Source organism: Alligator mississippiensis, chromosome 5, assembly GCF_030867095.1.
Source record: "Alligator mississippiensis isolate rAllMis1 chromosome 5, rAllMis1, whole genome shotgun sequence".
In the NCBI taxonomy this organism is placed as follows: domain Eukaryota; kingdom Metazoa; phylum Chordata; order Crocodylia; family Alligatoridae; genus Alligator; species Alligator mississippiensis.
The window spans coordinates 39,327,615-39,340,777 of record NC_081828.1 but is presented as its reverse complement, the minus strand read 5'-3'; the positions used below and the strand labels follow the sequence as shown (position 1 = coordinate 39,340,777).

The 13,163-nt window shown below is 58.1% G+C and overlaps 1 protein-coding gene across 2 annotated transcripts in view; it reads left to right on the top strand.

The window, feature by feature from the left end:
• Positions 1-1,512: 1,512 nt before the first annotated feature.
• The window catches only part of BRSK1 (BR serine/threonine kinase 1), a 30,067-nt gene continuing 18,416 nt past the window's right edge, over positions 1,513-13,163 (top strand). Inside the window, exons 1-4 of one of the 2 annotated variants that reach the window (XM_059728130.1) lie at positions 1,513-1,624; positions 1,748-2,043; positions 5,717-5,811; positions 5,933-6,018. In XM_059728130.1, the coding sequence (XP_059584113.1) occupies positions 1,935-2,043; positions 5,717-5,811; positions 5,933-6,018 (290 nt within the window). In that variant the 5' untranslated portion in view covers positions 1,513-1,624; positions 1,748-1,934. Of the gene's footprint in view, positions 2,044-5,716; positions 5,812-5,932; positions 6,019-13,163 lie in introns of both variants that reach the window. The other variant, XM_059728131.1, reaches the window with a different exon arrangement.

The window sequence follows — 13,163 nt, the reverse complement described above, 5'->3', positions numbered from 1 at the left end:
CCCACAACCCATCACCCCTGGCCCCTTCTACCCATTCACACCCTACCACACACACCTACACACTTATGCACAGACACTGACACCCAGTCCATCATTCCCAGCTCCCCCTACCGGATCACACCCCATCTCACACACATACACACACCTACTCACACTCTGAACTCCAGCCTATCACCCCCTGTCCTGCCTATCAGATCACACCTATTAGACATACGCACCTGCTGATCTCCAGCCCATCAGCCACAGCCCCACTTCCCCATCACACCCCATTACACACCCACCCACACCCACACACACTGACCCCCAGTCTATTGCCCCAGCCCCACCTACTTGGTCACACCCCATCTCACACATACACTGATCCCCCAGCCGCACCTACTCAATAACATCCTATAATGCATGCACACATGCACACTGACCTTCAGCCCAACAGCCCCAGCTCCACCTACCCAGTCACTCCCATCTCATACACACATTGATCCCCCCCAGCCCATCACCTTCAGCCCTGCCTCTCCAATCACATCCTATTACACACACACACATGCCCCCATCACAACCACGGTCCCTTCCCTCCTGCTTACACCCCATCTCAAACACAAACACACAAACATACACACAACCACACCCACACTCTTGCTGACCCCTAGATCATCACCCCCAGCCCCTTCCTTCTGATCATACTGTCTCACACACATACATACACACATATACATATATACACCCACAAACCCACCCCACACATACACGCTGACCCGCAGCCCAGCACCCCAGTCTCTCCCACCTGATCACACCCCATCTCATACACACACGCACACACACAAGCAGACCCCGAGACCACCCCCCCGCCCCTCCCTCCTGATCACACCCTCTCACACACATACACACACCCACTAACCCACATACACACACCCCAGTCCTTCCCTTCTGATCACACCTATCATACACACACATACACGCTGACCCCCAGGCCATCACTCCTAGCCTCCCTCCTGATCACACCCCATCTCTATCTCCTTCTCTCACACACACACACACACACACACACACACACACACACACACACACACGTGTACGCGCACGTGCTGACCCCCAACCCCTCCCTCTTGATCACAGCCTGTCTCACATATATACACACATGCATACATGCATACACACACACTAACCACCCCCCCAGATCCCTAGTCCTTCCTTTCTGATCACACCCTGTCTGTCTGTCTGACTCTCTCTTACACACACACACACACACACACACACACACCCTGACCCCCAGCCCATCCCTCCTGATCACACCCCATCGTACCCACACGCACACACTGACCCCCAGCCCCTCCTTCCTGCTCCCCCCCAACCCCCCCCAAGGCGGGGAGGGGCTGAGCCGCCTTTGTTGCGGAAGGGTTAACCCCAGTTGTGCTGTCACCAGTGCCCGGATGCTGATGTAAGGTGTATGTGTGTGTGTGTGTGGGGGGGGGGGGGCGGGGGATGCTGGAGAGTCCTTCACATTGCGGAGGGAGGAGCAGGAGGAGGAGGAGGCGGCTGGGCGAGGAAGGGGCCAGCCAGCATCTCCCCGCAGTACCAGCATCCCCAGCAGGAAGCGGGGGAAGCAGCCCCGTCATGCTGGTCCCCGGTGTGTGACCGCCCTGCCCCCCCCCCACCCTGGGGCTCCCTTCTTGCCTGGCACATCCCCTCCCCTGCCCTGTGTCCCTCCCCAGCACCCTGATACCCCGTCCTTTCCCCCTGCCCAACCAAGGATGCCCGCTGCCTGCCTGGGGTGAAGGTGCCTCACCCCCCTGCTCCCCAGCACCCCCACTCCTCCTCGCCCCATCCATTGTTCGGGGAGGGCTGGGGTGTGCTTAGGCAGAGAAGGGGGGTACCAAGGGAGCCGAGGCAAGGAAGACGGCAAGGCCTCTGCAGGAGGAAGACAAAGGCCCAGCATCATGTCCAGCGGGAAGGAAGCTGGGGGGGTTCATCCCTACCAACCACAGCAGCACGCACAGTACGTGGGGCCCTACCGCCTGGAAAAGACCCTGGGTAAAGGCCAGACAGGTGAGTCCCCGCCCCTCCAGCACCCCTTGCCCGCCTCCCGCCCAGGGATCTGGGAGTGCCCGATGATCTGGTGATGGGCACTGAGAATACCCCTTCTCCCCACATGTCTCTTATAACCCCACTCCCCACCTCCCAGGCCCCAGATGGTTGGGGGCTGGGGGACACCCTGAGTTGACGGATGGATGGATGGGTGGGTGAGTGGGTAGATGGATGGACAGATGGATAGATGGAGCAGGGAGTCTGTAGACCTAGCAGTCTGGGGCTGGGGGAAGGGATGCGGAGCCAGGGATGGTGTGGCGGGGGTCTATGGCTGCTCTGGGGTTTTGGGGTGAGGGTTGGGGGCTGGAATCAGTGGGGTTTGTGGGAATCTGGGTCTTTGGGTGGCCTGATGGAGCTGAGGTGTGGGGGCTGGGAGCCAGCTGCCTGACCAGGAGGAGGTGAAAATGGGGATGATTTGTGAGTTTGGGGAGAGGCAGTGGAGAGGTAGGGGCTGGAGGGTGGCAGGGCTAGTGGGTCGTGGGAGGCTGGGGGTTTGGCATTGCTGTGTGTAGGGGGGCCCATGGGGCAGGACTAGTGGGTTGGGGGGAGGGGGGGGGCTGGGTGTTTGGCCTTGCTGAGTATAGCGGGGGTCCATGGGGCAGGAGCTGGCGGGGCTCCAGGGTTCAAGGGAGGGTGTGTATTCCCTGCCAGGATCCATGGGTGTGGGGGGAGGCTATTTCCAGGGACTCGTGGGGGTGGGCAAGCAGCCAGGATGGTGGGGGGGTATCCCTGGTGGGCACTGCCAAGGGGGGCTGGTCTGGGTCACCTCTGTCCCCAGCTGCAGTGGGAGATACTGGGGTGTGGGGGCACACACAGTTAGTTTCACACCTGGGCACTTGGGTGGGGAGGTGGAGGGACAGACGTCTGGCTCTGGACAGATTCCCTGCCGTGCTGCAGTCTATGGCAGTGTCGGCCGGGGAAAGCAGAGGGCACTGGTGTGTGTGTGTGTGTGTATGCGTGCGCACGGGTGTGTGGTGGGGTGATGAATGGGCAGGGGTGTAACGTGTGTGTGTGGGGAGGGGGGAGCATTGGATGCTGCTTTTGCTGCAGGGAGTAAGGAAGGGTGTGTGTCAGAGGAAGCACATTGGGTCCCCCTAAGATCCAGCGGAGCAGCCCCACCCCCAGTCACTGCATACATTGCAGAGAAGGGTGGAAATGCCAGGGGTCGGGGGCACAGGGGCTGTCTACTCCCACTGCATAAGGCTGCATCTGCAGCTGAGGTTGTGTGGGGAGGAGGGATGAGCTATTTTTTCCTTCCTTGCTGCAGTGCAAAGGTGAAGGGGGAGAGCTGGAGTCGAGCTGGTGGACGGGAGAGATGGGTGGAGGGGGGAATCCTGGCTGGAAGGGAGTAGGAAGCGGGGGGCAGTGGGTGTTGAGAGGGGACAGATTGCTGGGGGTGGGTGCTAGTGGGGGGGGGGGGCTGAGATGCTTCCCTTTGGGGGTGTCCCCAGCCTGGGCCTGGAGGTGACAGGCATGGGGGAATGCATGGGGAGGGGGGGCAGGCTGGAAGCTGTGGTAAGAGGGAGGGTCAGAAGCTGTGTGTTCCTCTCCTCTGCCGCTGCAGGAATGGGAACAGAGAGGAGAGGCCTCCTGGGTGGGGATGGAGACGTGCCAGTGTGGTGCAGTGGTGGTTCAGGCTGAGAGGAGGGTGGAGGGGGCATGAGGTACATGTGTGATACAGGGAGGTTGAGGGGGGAATCCAGCCTGAGAACATCACTCTGTGGCCGGAGACCCAGGAGGGCTCTGCTCACAGGACAGACGGATGGATGGACCAGAACAGCGGCCAGGAGAGCGAGATTGCTGAATAATCACTTTGGGCAGAGATGCCTCAGCTGGGCCAGAGCTGCTGTGTGTGTGTGTGTCTGCCTGGGCATCTGGAGATGGGGGCAGGGAGGGGTGTCTCTTCTTCCCCAAAATGAGGGGCCTGTGACCCTGCCCTGCCAGACACACAGGCTATAGTGCTGCCCCCTCCCTCGCTGCCCCCTAGAGAACTCCCCTTTTCCTGAAACCCATCCACAAGCCAGCCTCAGGAGGGGTGTGTGTGTGTGTGTGCGTGTGTGCGCGCGCACACGCGCGCGCAGGGGGGAGCCAAGCAGCTGAGTTTTTGTAGGACCTACAGGAAGAGCTTTGTTTATAGGCCAGAAGTCCAGCAGTGGGAGGGGGAGGGATGCGGGTGGGAGGTGCTGGAAGCATGGAGGTAGCCTTGGGACTCCTGAGTGCAGTCCATGACCCGGTCCTTTCCTGATGACTGTGGACAGGTCGTGGGATCAGCCCATGCCTCAGTTTCCCCATCCAGACACAAGGATGCCAGGGTTTGTGGGTGCTTGCTGTAGGTCTGGGCATGGGCTATTGTGATGGGCCCCAATCTTGGTTAATGGGGTCTGGCACTCGGACTGGAAAGGTCTGATTCCCATTCTGCTGTGGCTGGTGAGTTCATGGAGGTGGGTGGGAAGGGGGATGGACCAGTGCTCACATCGTCATGATCAGTGCCAGGCGAGTCTTGGGGAGATGCTGAGGGATGGGGGCACTGTGCAGCTGGGGGATCCAGAGCTACACAGGGCTAGTAGGGGGCAGTGCTGTGCTGCAGGGTATGCCCCTAAGGGATGCCATCTCCTGGGGGGGGTCTGTCTGATCACTGGGGTGTAGCAATGAGTGGGGTCTGATCTGTCACTCGAGGGAGGTCATTGGGAGGTGCTGTGGGTCACTGCAAGAGGGAGGGCACTGCCATGAGGGGCACAATGATGTGATGGTGGAGCTGTGACATCAGAGGATTGAGACAGGGCGCTGTGCTGTGGTAGGGGATGTTGGGGGCTATGGTGCCATCAGGAGGCCAAGGGGTAGCTGTGTTATGGCAGGGGGGCTGGGGTCATGGTGCCATGGAGAGGTCCAAGGGGCATGGTGCTGTGATGATGTCACAGGGGATGCTGTGACATCAGAGGATTGGGAGGGAGCTCTGTGCAGTGGTCCCACTATGCTGTGATGATATCACAAGGCATGCTGCAACATCAGAGAATTGGGAGGGAGTGTTGTGCTGTGGCAAGTGAAGCTGGTGGCCTGCTGTGCCATGGTAGGACCTCCAGAGAAGCACGACGCTGTGATGAGGTCAGAGGGTGTACTGTGACATCAGAGGATTGGAGGGGGCACCATGGCAGGTAACATGGGGAGGGGCAGGACATGCTGTGTTGTGGTGAGCGCTCCATGGGGGCTCTGTGTTGTGGTGATATCATAGGGGGCACCGTGACATCAGAGGATCAGGAGGGAGCACTATACTGTGATGATGTCAGAGGGGGCTCTGTGATGGTCAGGTGTCATTGGGGGGTTGCTGTGCTGTGGTAGGGCTTCCAGGGGGCAATGTACTGTACTGTGATGATATCACAGGAGGCACAGTGACATCAGATCAGGAAGGGGTGCTGTGACATCAGAAGATCAGGTGGGAGTGCTGTGCCATGCAGGTGGCACTGGGGGGCTCCAGGGGGCACTGTGGTCTGGTGAGGGTCATGTCATGGCAGGGCTCACTGTGGGAGGGGAGTTGAGGAATGACAGAGCTCTGTCGCTGTACCACAGTGGAACTCACTGCGGGGTGGGGCGGGGGTACGCTCACCACACAGCCCACTGTCCATTCCCCCTGCCACAGGCCTGGTAAAGCTGGGTGTCCACTGCATCACCGGCCAGAAAGTCGCCATCAAGATCGTCAACCGGGAGAAGCTCTCTGAGTCAGTGCTGATGAAGGTGAGCAAGCAGGGGACGGGCACCTGCCTCCCCTGCCCCCGCAAACCTCCGGGGGGGGGGGGGGGGGCATCTGAAGGGGTAACTCTCCCCCTCACCAGCTCACACTGTGCATCTCCCTCAGGTGGAGCGGGAGATCGCCATCCTCAAGCTGATCGAGCATCCCCATGTCCTCAAGCTGCATGACGTCTATGAGAATAAGAAATATTTGTAGGTATTTATTTACAGCTGCTGCCTGCACCCCTCCACGCCACCCCATAGCAAGTGTCCTCCTATGCCTGGTATCCCCTGGAGGAGGCAGGCATTTTCCCCTTTCATACCCACTCTGAAGGGCTGGCCCCATTCAAGGATTGATGCTTTGTCATTGGCTCTCCTGGGAGTTCCCCCCCATCCTACACTCCCCAATCTGTTCGTCCAGAGATTTAGGGGGTCTCCCATCCAGGCACTCACCCAGCCTGACCCTGTTTAGCTTGGGAGAAGCCAGGCAGAGCCCAGCCCCTCCCCCAGGCTCTCTCATTCCTTCAGAGCTTTGGCCTGCCCCACAGCCATGATTGGCTGTCAAGATTGGATGGCAGCCAATCAGAGCTCCTGAATCTGAGCTGTCACTTGTGAGAGCAGCGATTGGTTGGAGTGAGGATGTATTGGCCAGTCAACATCTTGGAATCTGTGCTGTCACTTCTGAGGGCTAGAATTGGCCAGGAGGCTGTGTGATAGCCAATCAGAATTGCGACATCTGTGCTGTTGCTTCCGAGGGTTTTGATTGGCTGGGGAGATGGTGCTTTGGCCAACAGGAACCTGGCTTTGGCTTGGCGGGGACTGCTCTAGAATGAGGGGTCCGGGGGTCTAGATCTTGGCAGTGGGACGAAGGCTGCCTTCGCTGCGCAGTCCGGATTGGCGATGGCTGCGGTTGAGGTTCCAAAAGGTTCTGGGTCACATCTGGGGGACGCAGCACACTGGCCTGGGAGGTGGTTCTGGAGCTGGGCCTGTTGCGGTGTTCTAGGGCTGGGACCTGGAGCATGAGCCGCAGTTGTGTTGTCCTTCTAGAGTACCCTGGATGGGTAATGGTGGCACTCCAAAGCAGGGGTGCTTGCCCACCCCCCAGCACCCACAGAGATATGCCATCTGACCCGCAAGGATCCCCACGGGGTCAGAAATTTGGCAATGGGGGAGCTGTGGTACCACTCCCTTGCTGTCAAATCTCTGGACCTTTGGGAAGCCCGGGACCATATATTTTGCATTAAGCATTCAACCCAAAGACCCAATTTCAAGATCCAGGGGGCTATGCTGGGCCCCTAGGGCCCAATCCTGGTGCACAGGGCAGGGAGAGGGTGATGCCAGGCCCTCAGGCCCTCATCTGATCCACAGATGGGCCCTGCCTCACCCTTCTGTTCCACAGAGTCCAAAGATTGAGCAGTGGTTGGTGGGCCAGAAGGACCCAGGACAGGGGCTGAGTTCTAGGACTTGGCTACTGCTATTGCCCAGCTGTGACACAGTAGAAGCTCCCTGCTGCCTAGAGGCAGTGTGGGCAAAGCTTCCCACTGCCAACCCCTGCACCCCCTTCTTTCTCTGCAAACCTGATGATTCCTTTGGCCAGATCCAATCTGTCGGCTGTAGGTTACTAACCCCTGCTCTAGATTGGGGCTCCAGATCTTGGCCGTGGCTTTGCTAGTCTGGCATAGAGTTTCTAGATCAGGGGTCAGCAAAGTTTTTGGGCAGAACACCAAAAACACCCTCAGCCTCAACTTGTAAGATGTTGGTGTACCAGAGTGGATGGTGGGGGAGCCATGAGGGACCTGATGCTTGTTGTGGCATTGCAGCCACGACTCCTTTCCCACTGTCCACCCTGAGGCCTGTGTGCACCTGCTGCCAGCAACAAGCTGGGCTGGGGCTCTGCAGACTCCAGTACAGCCACTTGCAGCCTCCCAGCTGCCTGTCGCCCACCATGGAGCCCAGGTTACTCACAGCAGGTAGCAGGGAGGCTGAAATTAGCTGCACCAGGGTCTGCAGAGCCCTGGCCCAGCTCATTGCTGCTGGTGGGTGCACACGTGCCTTGAAGCAAATGACAGGGAAGGGGCTGGGGCTGCACTGGCACAACAAGGATCAGGCTCCTTGCAGCTCCCCTGCTGTCTGTCCCGAGGCATACGTGCCAAGCAAAATGCCTTTGTGCACCACACTCTGCCACATGTGCCAGGGATTGTCTGCCCCTGTTCTAGAACATGATCCTCTTGCTGGGCCACCCTTCTGGATCCATCCTTCTGGATCATGGCTCTAGAACCTCCATGCCTTTTTCTTTTGCCATTCTAGATTGGTGGTGCTCAACCTCTGGCCCACAGGCCACATCCAGCCGGCAGTGCTGTGTTACCTGGCCCCATAGATCCAGAAATTTGGCGGTGGGGGAGTGGTGCCACCACTCCCTTGCTGCCAAATCTCTGAACCCGCGGGAAGCCCTGATCCCAGCTAAGAGGGATGGGTGAGGGTGATGCCAGGTCCCAGGGCCCAATCCCGGTGTGGGGGTAGGAGGAAGTGGTGCTAGGCCCCCAGGACCCAACTCTGGTGCATGATGTGCAGAAGGGGGTGGCACCAAGTACCCAGGGCCCAATCCAGCCTGCGGATGGGCCTCGCACCTCTTATCTGTCCTGTGGGGCCAAAAGGTTGAGCACTAGACGGTCTGCATGACTGTTCTTTCCTAAGTGACAGTCTGCCACAAGGTGGTCCCTGCAGTGGGCCACCCTGAATGCTGCTGGGCTCTCTTCCCACAGGGAAACCATTGGTGTTTGCTTTTCTAGACAGCAGCTCTGTAATGAGGCCTTTCTTCATGGGCAGCCTGTTGTACCATCGCTCTAGACTGGTAGTGCCCAGTGTTTTTGCCCTCTGGGCCAGATGGGGAGCGCCAGGTCTATCCACAGGCCAGATCTGGCTGGCGCACACACTTCAGCACATGGGGCTGTTGTGGCAAGGGCCTGATCTGGCTGGGGTTTTGGGGTGCATAGCCTGACCCCAATACATCCACTTGGGGGATGGGCAGCGAGTGGCCTAGTCCCAGTCTGGATCTGTGGAGCAGGAGGGGATGAGGAGCAGCCCAGCCCCAATCCGGATGTGTGGGTGGCAGGCCTGGCCCTGCTCCTACTGTACAGCACTGGCTCAGGCAGGACTGGATCTGGCCACGTGGAGCTTCCACTGGTCCCCCATTGCCATGGGGATCCCCGCGAGCCAGTTGCCAGGGCTCCATGGGACAGATTTGGTCCTCAGGTCAGAAGTTGTACTCCCTTAGGCTAGATCACAGGGCCCTTCTCTTCTCTATCCAGAACATCCTTTAAGTGGGCCAGGGTTATTTCTCTAGAATCTCTTAAGGCAAGGTTTGTCCCATCCTCCCATTCTGGAGCATGCTGTGGACTGAAACAGGCCTGCCTGGTTCTTGTTCTACATCAGTGGTGCTTGTGCTCTTGGCCTCGCAGCCCTGATGAATGACATGGGGCTGGATCAGACCCTGCCTGCCGGGATCAGGATTCCCATGGCCGCAGCTGGCCTCTGTGTGCCGGGACTGTGCCCCAGGGCACCACACCTCTTCTACCTGGCCCCCATGTACCAGGGTGGGTACTGAGGTACCAATCTAGCACACCGGGCCACAGCCCATGGGGCTCCTCACATGGCACCAGGGGCTGGATCTGGCTTTCAGACTGGGAGTTGAGCACCCCTGTTCTAGGTCACTTGTGGGGGTGACCATCTAGGTAGCTTGTGAGGGTAACCCCACCTTTTCTGAGAGGGAGGGCAGGTGGTGCTGAGGCCAGGCCCTGGAACTGGGAAGGTGGATCAGGAGCTGGCTGAGGGAGATGACAGAGGGTGGTGCTGAATTGAAGGGGCAGTTGGGTAGAAAGGAGAGCCGATACCTTATGGGGATCCTCAAGGACCAACCTGGAGACAGATCTTAATGCAGTCATCAATGAATGTGGTGCCAAGCATGGGAGAGGCGAGGATTCCAAGCTGGGAGGCATTTTCAGCTCTAGGAGGATCAGAATATCTGACAGGGGATGTTCGGCAGCACTGAGAGGAGCCAGGCTGGATTGGCCTAGTGAGATATAAGCCGAGAGGAGCTCTGAGGCCAGCTAGAAACATCCCAGGGGACTCCTGGGCAACCCAGAACAAACTGGGGTGAGCTTGGCCAGGGGAATGGGAAGGTGAAGAATGGGAAGGTGGTGTCAACCTGTTGAGTAAAGGAGAGTCTAGCCTAGTCTCTCAGTGAGGCCAGGAACTGAACTGGATAGATCTTGATCTGTTCATGAGTCGGTTTGGTGCCATAGAGAGCTCTCTGCTCTGTGCTGCTCCCAAGCTGGCTCTAGTTCTGGAGGGCAGTGTCCTGTTCTGGCAGTTTTGGACCAGTTCTGGGTGGGAGGGAAATCCAGAAGAGACACCTGAATCCCGGGACTTGCACTCTGGGTCTGTGACGATGGGGCTGAAGGACAGACCTTGGTGAGAACTTTCTCCTGCCTTGATGGGGACAGCGGATGGCTGCTAAGTGACTAGAACAGAGCTCTAGAATGGTTTGGAGAGGGATCAGTGTTGGGTAAACTGGTCACACTGGCGGAGGGTGGTGGTGGTTGGTTACAGTGAAGGTAGGAGATGGTCATTGCTCTAAAGGACTCTGGGGAAATGCTAAGGGAACTCTAGAAGGGCACAAGGAGGGGGCTCTAGAGCTGGATGCTGGAGGTGGGGTGGTGAGGGGAAAAACTCTAGAACTGATGTGCTGGATGCAAGGGGAGCACCTAGGGAGCTCTAGAATTGGAGGGCAGAATATGAGGGGGTTGGGAGAGGGAGTCTAGAATAGGGGCACTGACCTGGGGTCTAGAAGCAGAGCTCTAGAACTGGAATGCTGAAGGTGAGGTGATCACAAGGGAGTTCCAAAATGGGGTGCTGGCCACAGGGGGAGCCAGAAGGGAGCTCTGGAATCAGGGGTAGGGGAGTAGGGGGAGCTCTAGAATGGGGTGCGGTGAGGGCTGTAGAGGGGGGTCTAGAAGGGAGATAGTGGTTGAGAAGGAATCTAGAGGATGGCTCTAAAATGGTAGTGCCAGATGTGTGTGGGGGGCGAGGGGGAGGGGGGACTGGGGTGTCCCTCACACCATCTGCAGGCCAGATCTGGCCCAGGGAGGTGGGGTGTCTGGCCTGTGGGGATTCTCTTAGGCTGGATGACCTGCCTCCAGTTGTGGACATGGGGCTTCTGGCCATGGGAGGCGTGTGAAGGGGTAGCTCTTACCAACTGCTGAATTTCTGGGTTTTGGTCAGTGTTAGGGGCACAGATCAGCAGGGAGCAGGCGGGGGTGGCGTGAGCCCCCCATGCTAGCCACACCAATACAGTGCCTCTGGCAGTTGTGGTAAGAAGCCTCACAGGCCAGATCCAGCCTGCCAGCTCATCTGAGTTTGACACCCTGGTCTAGGGCCAACCCTTTTGGTAGGAGTGCCATGCATTAGCCCCACACCTTCCCCGAGTGCCACTCCAATCTCCTTCCCCTGCCTGGTATGCTGCTGTGCTTTCTGCTCCCTGTCTGGAATGCTTCTCTGCTTTCTGCTCCCTGCCCCGTTCTCCCTGCCCACACTGTTGCCCTGCTTTATACTCCCTACCCTGTGCTTCCTGTCCAGTCAGCTTCTCTGTGTTCTGCTCCAAGCCCCTTGCTTCCTGCCCAACCTGCTTCTCCGCTTTCTGCTCCCTGCCCTATATTCTCTGCTTGATATGGTGCTCTGCTCTCTGCCTTGTCCTCCCTGCCTGGTCTGCTACTCTGCTTTCTGCTCCCTGCCCTGTGCTTTCTGTCCATTCTGCTACTGTACTGTCTGCTGCCTGCCGCAGTGCTGCATACCCCCTCCCCAGGCTTCCGTGTACCACACACACAGGCTGCCTGTGCCCCTTGTGGCGTGAATGCCACAGGTTGGCCACCCTTGGTCTGGATGATACTATGGTAGGGGCACTGGTGCAGGGGGCTCTAGAATGGGGATGTTGAGGCACAATGGTCTAGCAGGAGATTTGGCACTTAGGGGGTGCAGTATGTGATCAGGAGGTGGGGGGAGAGAGCAGGGCCCAGCATAGGGCATGGGCTCAGGGGAACTGAAGCAGAGATCTAGGGCAAGGCACTGGGCTCTGGATGGAGTGTGTGGCCCATGAGGTTACTGGAGACAGGAAGGGGATGTCAGGGAAAAAGGCTCCTATTCCAGGATCGGGGGCTGGGAAGAGGGTCCAGAATAGGGGCAGAAGGTGTATTGAGGCAGGGGGTGCTAGGAACAGGTGGTCTCTGCCTGTATGCTGGGAGGTTGTGGGTTGGTGTCTGTGTGTGTCCTGCGTCAGAGTTGGGTTGGGGTGTATCCATGTATGTGTGTGTGTGACCATGTGTCTGTGTGCATGAGGGGTGGAGATGGGTGTGTGTGTGTGTGTGTGTGTGTGTGTGTGTGTTGTGGGGAAAGAAGGTGTCCATGTGTGAAACTTGAAGTATGCTAGTGGTGAGTGTGGTGTATGAGTGGTGCGGGAAGGTATGTGGAGTGTGTGTGGTGGGAGCATGTGAGTATAGTACATGACAGTGATCAGGCAACTGGTAGGGAGGCATGGGGGAGCACATGCCCCCCCTGAGATTGGCCCCCGAAAGTGGGGCAGTTTTTTTGCCACATGGGCTGGTGGGGTGTGGGGGGGGGGGGAGGCACTAAGTGGTGGCACAGAAGTATAAGAGTGCATATGGAGCTTTTGGCCTGCCCCCGGGCCCACCCCCAAATTGCGCCCCCTCAAACTCGAGGCACCCGTCACCCCTGTGACAATGACACATGGTGTGTGCCTGTGCCTTGGGGAACCATGCGTGTGTGTGCCTGTGTGTGTATTCAGGCAGGCAGTACATGGACACACATATGTGTGTATGTCCATGTGTGTATTAGGGGGAAAAAGACAGGTTTCTCTGTGTGTAGTTTGTGTGTGCTACAAATGAATGTGGTGTGTGAGTGTTAGGGAAGGTGTGGGGAGCATGCATGGTGGGCAGGTGTGACTGAAGGGTGTAATGGCAATAAGTGGCATATACCTGTGTGTTGGGGGCACAGTGTCTGGATGTGTGTGTGTATTCAGACAGTCAGTACACATACGTGAGTGTATGTATGTCCACATGTACGTTGGAGGGAGACTATGTCTGTGCCTATGCACGTATGTGTGTGTTTATGCATATGTGGCTGCCTGTGCCTGCATATGTGTATGTGCTGGGGTCGGCAGTGTGCACGCATGTGTGTGTGTGTGTTCATGTGTTGGTGGGAGATGGTGCCTGTGTGTGTGTGTCCACCCGTGGGTGTGCGTCTGTGTGTATGCTTGGGCAGGCAGTGCATGTCCTCATGTGCCCGTG